The following is a 14,240-nucleotide window of genomic DNA, read 5'->3' on the forward strand; positions in this document are numbered from 1 at the left end:
TTCAGCAGAACATCTTGATTTGTTACTCTTTCTGTCCATGGTATTTTCCACATTCTCTTGTAACACCACATCTCGAATGCCTCAATGTTTTTGATGTTTATCTTTTTCAGCGTCCAAGCTTCCATGCCGTACAGCAGAACGGAGAAAACATAGCACCTCAACATTCTTGTTCTTAAGTTTATATTTATGTCCCGGCTGCATAGGAACTTTTTCATTTTGACAAACGATTGTCTCGCTATCTCTCTTCGCCTCTTGATTTCTCTTGTCTGGTCATTAGTATCAGTGAAGCAAACCCCTAAATATTTGTAGGACTTAACTCTTTCAACTGGCTGATTATTTATTGTTAAATTCACATTGATGTATAGTTTCTTCGTTACAATCATGAATTTAGTCTTTTTGATGTTCAGTTTTAGACCATATTTATTGGTATGAGTGTTTATGTTTTCCATCAAATACTGTAAATTTGCTAGGTTATCTGTTACTATTAGCGTGTCATCAGCGTATCGTATATTGTTAATTAACTCTCCGTTAATGTTCATACCAATATTTTGCTCTAGGATTCCTTCCTCACATATTGTTTCGCTGTATATATTGAATAGTAGTGAAGAAAGCACACAACCCTGACGCACACCTCGACGAATCTCAATTTCTTCGGTTAATTCATTATCAACCTTGATTTTTGCTGTTTGTCCCCAATACAACCTGGATATAATATTAATGTCGCGACTGTCGATGTTTTTGCTGCTTAGGATTTTATTTTTGCTTTTGCTGTATGAACTCTGTTCGCTATCAAATATAGTTTCTTGGAACATGGCTTCTTTATACAGGGTGTTTGGTGAAGAATGGGTCATAGCTTAACCGTAGATTCCTGAGGTTAAAATAGGTCGATTTAAGCTAACTTACCGTAGTACAAAAGTTGATAATAACCGAAATACAGGGTGTCAAAGTTAAACTTTTAAGTATTTTATTTATTTTTGAATATTTCCTGACAGGCATGGGACAACAACACGAAATTTGGTAAGTGGTGCTGGTACTGTAAAATCTACTAAACTATGTTAAACAAACGTTTCTGGCTACTACCAGAGGCGTACGACGGGGGAACGTGAATGGTTGACCTTCCCAAATTCTACGCCACTGGCGGAATTTCTATCTTAGTGCAATTTTTTGATTCTGCAATACTTTCTATGTAAATAATATACTCTTCATTCGTAACGATAAAGCCATTAGTTTTCGAGATATTTGAAGTTAAAAATGAAAAGGCACACTTATTTTGATTAATGTATTATGCTCCTTCGTAATTAGCTTCAAATATCTTGAAAACTAATGGCTGTATCGTTAAGAATGAGGAGTATGCTTTTTACATAGAAAGTATTGGAAAATCTAAAAATTGCACTAAATTAGCAATTCCGCCAGTGGCGTAGAATTTGGGAAGGGTCAACCATTCACATTTCCCAGTCGTACGTCTCTGGTATTAACCAGAAACGATTTTAATATAATTTATTAGGGTGTACAGTACCTACAGTTTCTTCCAAGTAACATAAGGATATGTCAAATAGTTTTATAGTACCGGGCACACATAGTTCTTAAAGTTTTAAATAAAGAATAAATTATTAAAAAAAAAGAATACTTTAAAATAATTTGACATATCCGTGTGATACTTGGTAGAAGGTGTATGCACTGTATATGCTCCTAAATTATCTTAAATAATCGTTTCTGGCTAGTACCAGAGGCGTACGGCAGGGGAAAGTGAATGGTTGACCCTTCCCAAATTCTACGCCACTGATGAAACTGCTATTTTAGCATAATTTTTAGATTCTGCAATACTTTATATGCAAATAATATACTCTTCATTCGTAACGATAAAGTCATTAGTTTTAGAGATATTTAAAGGTAAAAATGAAAATGCACACTTATTTTGATTAATGTATTATGCTCCTTCGTTTTTGGCTTCAAATATCTCGAAAACTAATGGCTTTATCGTTACGAAAAAAGAGTATATTTTTTACATAGAAAGTATTGAATAATCAAAAAATTGCACTAAAATAGCAATTCCGCTAGTGGCGTAGAATTTGGGAAGGGTCAACCATTCACGTTACCCCGTCGGACGCCTCTGGTAGTAGCCAGAAACGTTTGTTTAACATAATTTAGTAGACTGTACAGTACCAGCACCACTTACCAAATTTCGTCTTGTTGTCTCATGCCTGTCAGGAAATATTGAAAATTAATAAAATAAAAGTTTAACTTTGACACCCTGTATTTCGGTTATTATCAACTTTTGTACTAAGGTAAGTTAGCTTAAATCGACCTATTTTAACCTCAGGAATCTAAGGTTAAGCTATGGCCTATTCTTTACCAAACACCCTGTATATATTAAGACCCAAAATAGATATAAAATTACTGAAAGAAAATAATATCCCGGAAAAACTAAGAAGAGAGCTTAATAAGAATGTTGCGAAAATTTCCCACTAACGACATAGAAGAACAGTGGAACGAAATGAAGACATTTATTACCATATTTTCGCATGAAAATTTTAAATCAAAAAAAGAAAAGAAGAAGAGTGGATGGCAGTAGAGGAGTTAAGTGGAAAGATAGGAATGTCAACGAATAAAATAAGTTGGGAATACTACAGGTAATAAAAACAACAAACAAATCATGGCTGACGAAGATATGTACGTAAACACTACAACGCAAACAGGACGACTTCAATACACACAAAAAATTAAAAATGTATAGAACCCCAGAAAATAAGAAGAAAGGAAATCATAAACGAAGAAATATTCGAAGATACAGCAAGAAACCCGACTGAAAAGACCCTCTCTGTAGTCCAGAAATAGCATACGAATATATTAAAATGGCCATTACGCGGTTTCAAGATGGGAAATTACCAGGATCCGATAAAGTGCCTGGTGAAATTTTACAGCTATTAGACGTACACAAAATCACATCTCTTACTAAGCTATTCAACAACATATGGGACTGGCCAAGTGCCAAAAGACTGGTTAGTATCAATATTCATCCCAACAAAGCTAATGGCCAATGCTAGGAAATGTGAAGAACACAGGTTTATTAGTTTAATGAGCCAAGTACTCCTTACTACCATCCACTTAAATCAAACTAGAAGACTTTTACTTAACATCTATATTTGACGTTTGATATGCGCTTATGTATGTTGCACTTAAAACGTTAATCTGATAGTATTGTGAAATGAATTTTAATCAAAACGAAACCGTAGATTTTCTTATTTTGATAGTATTGTATTCATTTATGGTTATTACCTATTTGTTTCACCCATCTTGCGCCAATAACTCCAGGAACTATAACTCTTAACGGATACCCATGATCTGGTGTCAGCTCTTGGCCGTTCATTTCCCAACATAGCATGATGTTATTCTTTGGATTTAAAACTCGTTGAATAGGAACTCCGGTTACGTATGGGCCTCCTGCTGAATGATAACTAGTAAACTGTAAAATAATCATATTAACACAAGATAGATATTTCAAAATAAATCCTTCAACAACATCAATGATGCATGATTAGAAGTACATATTAGGCCAGTATATGCCTGGTTAAACCAACAAATCTTAACAAATCTCAAGCTCCAGCTTAGACCAGCTCAGCTTATAGATAGGGTCGCTTTAAGTCTCACTTACGCTGCTCCAACATTTTCGATTCTTATCTAAGCACTCCAAGTGGCAATCCATTGTAGAAAGCTAAAACTTGATCTAAGACTCAATAGTCCAACACGTATGTTTCGTAAGCGGAGCTTAATGCACATCTTAAGCTTAAGATTTGTTGGTGGAACCAGGCATAAATAACCGTTTTGCAGTGTTATTTTCCTTGTCACGACGGCGACGGATTTACTTAAAAATTGGGATTTAGGTTCCTCTTACCCTCCCACTTCATTTTTAGACTTGATTCCAGGGTTGCTTTTATTTGGTGAGTGAAAGCCTCCCATTTTCGAGGGTGAAAAAACATACGTTCAAAATAATTTCGGAAATGAATAAACTGAAAAATTCTAAGCAACTTTTGTTGTAAGAGTTTTTTCGCTCAAAAAGTCAATACTTTTTGAGTTATTTACGAGTGAAAATGTTAATTTATAGAACTCAACAAATAAGTTGCTCTACTTATGTTGTGTTTAAAATGTTGGTTATGTTGGTTTTAAAATAAAATTTTTAAAATTTTTGTTTTTGAAAAAAATGCTTTTTTTCAAAATGACTTTTTTATTGACTTTAGGATTAGATCATGCGGCCAGAAACAAAGTAAGTAGTATATACATAAACATAATATATCTTATCTAAGTTATCTAATTAGTTATCTAAGTTAAGTTATAAAGGACTTAAAAATTATTAGAGATACCAAAAATCTCAAACAGTAAAAAAGTTGGCTTTGCTTTTCTGAATATTTTGTATTTTTTTGTTTTTCTGTAAGACAAAAATTAGTTAAGATTTGGTGTTTCTAAATTTTCATACACTCGTAATTAATGACTCGTTCAAGCCCTTTCAACTAGAGCCCTTTCAAAAATAATGACTTTGAATCGATATAAACAATACAAACAGGAGTAAAGCAACTTGTGAAGTGGTAACGATTCAGTTTATTTGAGATGCTAATTAGGGGGTGATTTTGCCGATTTTTTTCCAAAAAAAAGGGACCAACTTTATCTTGAGCGTATTTGTTTTCTTTTGATGCTAGAATTTCTTTTTATAAAACAAAAATAAAGCTTTTTTAAACACTTTAAGAAAGTTGTATCGAGTTTTTCCCAAAAAGTGCTTTATTTTTGGTTATTTCAGGTTAAAATATTTGATTTGAATTTTGACGAATATGAACCTAGTTTTCATTAGCTAGAACTCTGATTATACTAGATATAGAGATCTAACACATACACCATTTTGTTCACTTTTTTACAGGCTATATTTACGGTAAGAATATCTTTTTTAATAAAATAGGTACCTACTTACTTTTTGAGTTATTTGCGAAAAACTGTCAAAAAACGTGGTTATTTTGTCTAAAAATTAAACTCACAATTAACTCGAAAAGTATCGACTTGGTGAAAAGCTGTGTAGAACAAAAGTTGTTTAAAATTAGTCAGTTTATCTATTTCCGGACTTATTTTGGACTTATATTTTTTCACCAACGAGAAGGGGTGAAACTCACCCTCAGGGCAAAAGCACACATCGGCACTTTATCACTTTTTTCTTTGACATGTTAGCTATATGCGTTTGCCAAATTTCAAGTTACTCCATTAAAATGTTACATTTTTTAAGCCGTACCTTGCATTTGTTAGAGGAGTCAATTTTATTTCTTTAATATGTAGGGGGGATCAGTAGAAGCTTAAGTTCACGTTTTTGGGGTCGCCACCGTTGTCCCCCGGCCGCCATCTTGGAAATGGTGTGCAAAGGGGTTTCGCGCTATATCTCGTAAACTACCAACCCTACGGAAAATATAGTTAAACATAAAATGTAGCAAATTAAATTTTCTACAATTTTATTTCTATTACTTTTTATCGTCAAGTGATCAACAAAAAAGATATAAACAAAAATATGTAAAAATTTTGTAACAAGTTTCCTTTTGAAGGTTATAACTTTTTTCAGTTCATTTCAGAGTAAAATTACATTATAGCAATTTTGTAGAGGGTTTTTCAGCGAACAATTTCCACTATAAATTTGTTTAATTATATTTATTTATATAGGTTTTACAGCGCTCCAAACTTGACAAGATTCTCGAATGCTCATAGGGATATAATAAAAACAAAAGTTAGGCTTACTTTTCTATCTATATATATTTTTTATTCACACAATTTATTATGATTTTAACATTCCTATGCTATTATTAATCTGTTTTTGACCTTTCTCCCCACTATAAAACTTATAACCCTAAGCATATGTAGAAACGGCCCAAGAAGTTGTTTGACGACAAATTCGCCGGTTCAGAAGAAGAATGACGCAACCGCATATTGCAAAATTCTTAAGAAGAGCAAAAAACGAATTTTTGATATCAAAATCATAAAGTATGATTAAAATTAGCCATTCACCACACCGTGGTCAGGATGTGGTGATATAAGCGTTTTTTGGGGTGTGCCGCTTGTTTATGAAGTAACATAACTTTTTTCCTATTGTTTATTTTGACTTAAAATTTTCCAAAAAACTTCATGAATTTTATTTTATTGTTGTGTTCGTTAAAATTATAAACTAAAAAGTTTGTCACTCAAGGTTTTTAAGTAACAATGAAACTAACGAAATATGATGACAAAATGTTTAAAAACTAACAACTCCTTTTTTAACGTGTTTAAATATTTAGGATAAATTCCATTGTTATCTACATGCTTCAAAGATTACACAGTAAAATTTTCAAAAGGAAATATTTACAGCGACCAAAGATACAGCGAGGTAAATTTGAAAAATCATCAAAATTGATTTTCGGCATTTTTGTATAAAATTTGATTTTTGAACATGTTCCACCAAATATAGATAAAAATAAACTTCATATTCGGATTCAACGACCTCGAAAACATAAAAATAGACCAAAATTGGTCATTCACCTTAAATTTGACTTTCGTGTTCGGCATAACGATTGCTGCCGCTCGACTAATATACTTTTCATTAATAATTGTCCATATAGTAACTGGAGAAACCTTAGCACAAAATATGAAGATTTAACCTAAAGCACTTAAATAAAACGTGGTTCCTTACTGAGTTACAGGGTGTTTTATCTAATAATTTAAAAACTATTTTTGCTCAGAATTTTAAAACTATTCGACGTATCCTTTTCATACTTGGCAGAAAGCATAGGCACTGTAAAAACTACTAAATTATGTTAAACACACGTTTCTGACTATTACCAGAGGCGTACGACGGGGGAAAGTGAATGGTTGACCCTTTCCAAATTCTACGCCACTGGCGGAATTACTATTTTAGTTCAATTTTTGGATTCTCCAATACTTTCTATAAAAATAATATACCTTTCATTCGTAACGATAAAGTCATTAATTTTCGAGATATTTGAAGTTAAAAATTAAACGACACGGTTATTTTGATTAATGTACTGTGTCGCTTAAAGTACGCTTAAAGTACTGGGTACAAATATTTTTAAATTTTAATCATATGAATCATATCGCAAATTAATCAAAATAACTGTGCCGTTTCATATTTAACTTCAAATATCTCGAAAACGAATGACTTTATCGTTACCAATGAAGAGTGTATTATGTACGTAGACAGTATTGGAGAATCTAAAAATGCCACTAAAGTAGTAATTCCTCCAGTGGAGTAGAATTTGGGAAGGGTCAACTATTCACTATCCCCTGTCGTACGCCTCTAGTAGTAGCTATAAACGTTTGTTTATCATAATTTAGTAGGGTGTACAGTAGTCGCACTTTCTGCCAAGTATGAAAAGGATACGTCGAATAATTTTAAAATGCTGAGCAAAAGTAGTTTTTAAATTTTTAGACAAAACACCCTCTAACTCAGTAAGGAACTAAGGAACCATATTTTATTTAAGCGTTTTAGGTTAAATCTTCGTATTTTGTGCTAAGGTTTCTCCAGTTACTATATGGACAATTATTAATGAAACACCCTGTATAGATAGAAAATTATTTTTTTTTATTGTATTCCTATGAGAATTCGAGAATCTGGTCAAGATTGGAGCGTTGTAAAACCTAGATAATAAATAAAATTATACAACTTTATAGCGAAAATTGTTCATTGAAAAATCCTCTACAAAATCGCTATGAGTTATTTTATTGTGAAATGAACGAAAAAAAGTTATAACCTCCAAAAGGAAACTTGTTACAAAATTTTCTCATATTTTTATTTATAACTTTTTTGTTGGTCACTTGACGATAAAAAGTAATTGATATAAAATTGTAGAAAATTTAATTTGCTACATTTTATGTGTAAATAAATTTTCTGTAGGATTGCTAGTTTAGAAGATAAAGCGCGAAAGCCCTTTGCACCCCTTTTTCCAATATGGCGGCCGGGGGCACAAGGGTGGCGACCCCAAAAACTTGAACTTCTACTGAACCCCCCTACACATTAAAAAAATAAAATTGACTCCTCTAAGAAATGCAAACTAAATGTAACATTTTAATGGACTAAGTCAATCCAAGCGGTGTTTCAAAATTTAGAGGTTTTGCAATATTTTACCGTTAGCGAACGTACATATCGCACGTCCGCTTAAACAGTGTCGTAAGTCAAAAAAGCAAAGTGTCGAGAAAACGACGTTTAAAATTTGTGCTAGAACTTTTTTGGGTTTAATTCAAAAACTCTTAAAATTAGTAGGTAGAATATAACTTATTTGGTCAGTCAACTTCAAATGTTTTTGAAGCTCTACAAAATAGTGTATTAATTTTGCTAAAAACATTTAAAAACATTTTTTTTGAATTGTGACAGTACCTATACAGATAAAATAACGAACAATTTACGAAATATTATTTATCAAAAGTGGCTCTTGCAGTAGAGAATATAATATCATTATTATTATCTGGTTTTAACTATTTAGAATGGGAAATAAGCCACAATATTATTAAAAAATGATTTTTATTAACGTTTCGACGCCCAAATCGGGTGCCGTTGTCAAAATACAAAATACTATTAATATAAACAAAAATGTTGTTGCTTAGTGAAAAAATTCTTCTAATAATTTATTTAATTTGACTCATTTATATCGGCAATTCAGATACATATGATACATTTTAAAGTAGAAGACTTTAAAATGATATTGCCAATATTTATGAGTTGCGTTCCTGGGACGACTTTACTGAAAGATAGTTGTAAATAAAGTCGTCCCAGGAACGCAACTCATAAATATTGGCAATATCATTTTAAAGTCTTCTACTTTAAAATGTATCATATGTATCTGAATTGCCGATATAAATGAGTCAAATTAAATTTGACAACGGCACCCGATTTGGGCGTCGAAACGTTAATAAAAATCATTTTTTAATAATATTGTGGCTTATTTCCCATTCTAAATAATTAAAATTGTAAAAATGCCACAAGAAAATAGCTTCAGAACAACATTATTATCTGGTTAACAGGTTTATACTTCTTAATGATGTAATTTTAAAAACAAGTAACACCATTAAACAAAAAATATTACAAAAAGAAAGATAAATGAGTGAGCAATCCAAAGCCAATAAGGAAAAAAAAAAGTGATAAATGTGTCACTTTTCTTGAACACATACCTACACAGATTGTTTTGAATAAAGTTTTGACATAAATATACTGTCTTAACTCGACAAACGACGCTTTGTACACTTCTTAGATGGACAAAATGCCTTGCACAAGTCGATATGTGACATTGCTTATGTTCGGTGCACCGTTGATTTTGGTTAATCACATAATAACTCTAATGTCATCTAACGACAAATAATTGAACTATACACGTAACACTTTTTGAGATAAGATTTTGTAGTTTTATTAAACTGTTGGTGTAATAAAACCGTTTTTAAATTTTTTTGAGTTGTGACAATACTTAAACGCTCGGAGGTGCGATATATATTTACTTTAAATAGAAAAATCTTCATACAAAATCCAAATACCTGAAGATGCTCCAGATCGCAATGTGTCTCCTCGTTATAACCAGCTGCTTTTAATACATCTATCATAGCTACACCAGTCCACGTTGCGTTACTTACACCGTTTATTTCCCACTTTACACCTTGAGTATCTTTTTTCAGCTAAAACCACATAATAAAATGATAAAGATGATATATGTATCTAATAAATAATATCATATTGTAAATTATGACATTTTTCTATCTAATATAAACTTCGTGCATAGAAATCCCACTTAAAAATATAGTTTTTTTTTATTTCTTGAATTTCCTAAACCTGTTGTCCGATTTAAGTGATTTTTTTAATATGTTATAGCCAGATTCTTTAGTAATATCGCTGTAATAATATTGTTGCTAAACAAATTTTTATTGAATACCGGGTGTACGAATCAAACTGTGTTTTTTCCTCAAAGTTCGCATCACCCTGTGGAATATTCTTGCGATTATAGAATACTGAAATTAATACCCAACTAAAGCCTCAGGTTTTCTTTACATTCTGTTTTTTGATTCATTCGCTTATATTGGATAATAAAAAAGTTAGGTACTTTAACAACTAGTCATGTTCTTCATCTGTATAGGGTGTTTCTAAATAAGTGCGACAAACTATAAGGGGTAATTCTGCATGAAAAAATAATGAGAGTTTGATTTATAATCGTATGTCCGCAAATGCTTCGTTTCCGAGTTGTGAGATGTTGAATTTTTTCTTACAAACTAACCATTTATTTATTGCTATAAAACCGGTTAGGACACGTTGCAAGACAGAGAGACAACAGATGGACAAAGGAGATTTTAGAGAGGCGGCCAAGGGCAGACAAACGAAGTCGTGGAAGACCACCTACCAGATGGGCCGACGATGTTAAAAGAATAGCGACAAACTGGATTGCCGCTGCCCAAGACAGAGAAGGGTGGAGACATCTTGAAGAGGCCTATGTCCGACAGTGGACAAATTTGGCTGTGTGGTGATGATGATGATGATGATAAAACTGGTTGAGATATGAAAATGAAAGTTGGTTAAAGACGTAGTGATTGCACATTTTTTGACGTACCATTAGGAGTTGTATATTCACCATTGGCGTGCATACGGGTAATATGATCGGTCATATTACCCGTATGTGCGCCAATGGTGAATATTAAATTCTTATTTGTATGTCCAAAAATGTACAATACCTACCTCTTAAAACCCAACAAATTTCATTTGTATATCTCAACCGGTTTTATAGCAATAAATAAATCGTCAGTTTGTAAGAAAAATTACAACACCTCATATCTCGGAAGTGAAGCATTTGCGGACATACGATTATAAAACAATCTGTCATTATTCTTTGATGCAGAATTACCCCTTAAAGTTTGCCATACTTATTTAAAAACACCCTGTATTGATGAAAAACATGGCTAGTTGTTAAAGTACCTAACTTTTTTATGGTCCAACATAAGCGAATGAATCAAAAAACACAATGTTCAGAAAACATTATGGTATAGTTGGGTTTTAATTTCAGTATTTTATAAAAATGCTAGAATATTCCACAGGGTGATGCGAACTTTGAAAAAAAACACAGTTTGTTTCGTACACCCGGTATACAATGAAAATTTATCTGTTTAACAACAATAATATTACAGCGGTATTATTAAAGAATAAGGCTATAACATAAAATATATTAAAAAAATCACTTAAATCGGACAACAGCTTTAGGAAACTCGAGACATCAAAAATGACCAAATTTTTAAGTATGGCTGATTTCTATGCTCGCAATTTTAGTTATATAAAACATACCGGTATAAACAAAACTTGTTTTGTTGCTTTTTCAAACTGATGTCTATAGGTTTTAGGTTTTAGTACAACTTTTAATACAAACGAGACCTACACGCCTTAGTATAGGTACATATTAGATCTGAAAGACAAACACTTTCATCTGTATAAATTTTTTTTCTATCGTATGTTTAAAATCATCCTTTAAATAAACACACCACGATAGTTTGTTAGAGAAACCGATAGCCAAAACCAGGATTGTGCAGAAATCCTCTCCGAAATGGATGATCCAGTTGGTATAAGAACTGGATAATCACTGGTATCATGAAGAAAGGTGATGTTTGCATCGTGGACAGAGGTTTTAGGGATGTGATATCCTACTTAGAAAGTCAAGGATTCAAGGTTCTTGTGCTTGCCAAGAAGAAAAAAGATCTAATTTAAGTGCAATTGAAGCAAATGAATCTCGCTTCGTCTCAAAACTGATATGGGTTTTAGAGACAATCCATGGCATCCTTAGCAAAAAATACAAGTTACTTCACCAGCAATTGGACAATAAACTTATACCAAAAGATGCTTCATATGCTAAGATTACATGTTTCCTCAATAACACTTTTGGCAAATGCTTATAGTGATAAATATGATGATGGATTGCAGGAGATAATAACTCGAAGAATGTTGGACTCGAAAAGGCTCGCATTAGGGGTTGAGACAGAGAGATGGTTCAGGCGGCCCACTACTGCGGTAAAACTAACTGATCAAGAAATTGAAGATTTTCCAGAAGTGAATGAAAGGGGTCTAAAAGTATTTTTTCGGGGACCTACTAGTTAGGTCAAGCCATTTGCTACTTAGCCCAGCTGATTGATGACAATATCATTAAATATATAATAAATATCAATTTGGAGTAAATCAGGATCAAACCTAATATCATTAAAGCTTTAATTAGGTCAAGACACATAAATAGTAAAACCTACAAATGCTATGTCCAACACCAACCTAATTCAATTAGGTACGGAGGTATTTTGCTCCATGCTTGTGACTGTAAGAACGGATTAAGAACTGTAGACTGTTCTCACATTGCAGCAATCATTTATTATCTTATTAGCAATGCTAGGTGTATGTCAAAAATTATTAGACCAGCAAAAGTGCTTTCAGACTGGTTTATCATATCAGATATTGATCCCGTAATAAAATAAGATAGTGACAAAGACTCAAACTAGTAGGTCTGGATCCCGCGTATGGAAAAAAAAGTTGATTAATAGCAAGCTGAAAATTTATTAATAACTTAAGGGTGTCTAGTCGGATAAACTTTGATATATGGGAACACTGGAACTGGGGCAGTTTTAATTGTGGAACAGGTTAAAAATTTGGAACGGTCAGACCACGAAAACGGCACATTTATTTTTTCCGACAGAATAGACTTAAACTCTCCGAACAGAGATTAAACTCTCATGCAAAAATCAGACTGCTATTGATCACCTGTCATAATTCCTGTCATTTGACATATTCTACATGTTCCACTCATTAAAACGCCCATTTGGTGATAAATAGCTGTCTGATTTTTTGCATGAGAGTTTAATCTCTGTTCGGAGAATTTAAGTCTGTTCTGTCGGACAAAATACATGTGCCGTTTTCGTGGTCTGACCGTTCCAAATTTTTAACCTGTTCCACAATTAAAACTTCCCCTGTTCCAGTGTTCTTTTATATAAAAGTTTGTCCGACTAGACACCCTTAAGCTATTAACAAATTTGCAGCTTGCTATTAATCAACTTTTTTTTCATGCGCGGGATCCAGACCTATAGTATTTTAATGTAAATTAGAACATATATGTTGTAATTTTGTAATTTTATATTTCATTATTATTAGAAAAAAATTGAAAAAAAGGTTCAATATGAAATTAAATATATATCTTTTATAAAAAAGATCAAGGCAGGTTTTGATTATATTTGATTCAGAGTTGGACCACCATCTCCATATAGCTATTTCAGCATCCTTATGTCTCAACGGTGAAGCTCAGAAGTCTCAACTCTGAAGGAAATACAAACAATTCTGCCAATTTAAGGCAAACCATCGCAATGCAATGAACCCACCTCTGAGACGCAATCCAGCGACATCTCTCGTATTACGAGGAAAACAACGAAAAGCCCCAGATGCAAAGTTTACTACCTTTTAAACAATTAGAATAATTGAAATAAAAATATAATAAACAATATTTTAAATCCAAGACCTTTCGTTAATAAACTGCTTTCTGGCTGCATCCCATATCTCCGGATTTTACAATATATAATCACAAGAGACGACGAAAGTAGGAGAAAGCAAATAGAGGACGCTTAGGCCACGCATCTACCTTCCCTTCGTCAAGGAAAAGGACCGAAAGACAGTTTCTAAATACTCAAACTGAGTAAAATATGTCTTTTAATTTAATTCATAAATTATAATATTTAAATGATTATTTCATTCATAGGAGATTCTGACCAATAGAAAGCTACAGAAATCTGAATTAAATCGATAATTTTTGATAATTGCCCGTCGTTAAGTATATTACGTCAGATGCCCTTCGTTGCTACGAAAAAATACATTCAGTGACATTAATGACAATTAATGTTTTAAAAATTATAAAAGTGATGAATTTCAATCGTCAAATATTTATAAAAACTTTGTGTTTAATTGTATTAATTTGTACTTACATAAATAAATTACAATAAAATTTTGGTTTTGAACAGTTTTATTCATGAAATAATAGCAACAAATTGCACTCGAACTCTAAAATTAATATAGAATTTTAGAGCTCTTGTGCTATTACTACTGATAATCACCCTTCGAATAAAGGGGGGAGCAAAAATCGTTATTTGTCACGTATTAATTAAATTAATGCGTGATAAATATCAAAAAAGAGCGTTTGTTGTATTTTGAGCATGTTTTGGTCTGAAAATGGCAAACCTGA

At 32.4% G+C, this 14,240-nt stretch overlaps 1 protein-coding gene across 5 annotated transcripts in view; it reads right to left on the reverse strand.

Annotated features, from left to right (window-relative positions):
• LOC114332354 (sulfite oxidase-like) overlaps positions 1 to 14,240 on the reverse strand; it is a 161,595-nt gene that overhangs the window by 36,699 nt on the left and 110,656 nt on the right. For all 5 annotated transcript variants that reach the window (XR_007697944.1, XM_050650231.1, XM_050650233.1 and 2 more), the window contains 2 exons: positions 9,538 to 9,675; positions 3,277 to 3,463 (listed from right to left, as the gene is read on the reverse strand). Coding sequence is in view for 4 of the 5 variants with exons in the window: in XM_050650231.1 (XP_050506188.1) it covers positions 3,277 to 3,463; positions 9,538 to 9,675 (325 nt within the window). In the remaining variant the exon portion in view is untranslated. The remainder of the gene's footprint in view (positions 1 to 3,276; positions 3,464 to 9,537; positions 9,676 to 14,240) is intronic.

Source organism: Diabrotica virgifera, chromosome 5 (assembly GCF_917563875.1).
Source record: "Diabrotica virgifera virgifera chromosome 5, PGI_DIABVI_V3a".
Classification (NCBI taxonomy): Eukaryota; Metazoa; Arthropoda; class Insecta; order Coleoptera; family Chrysomelidae; genus Diabrotica; species Diabrotica virgifera.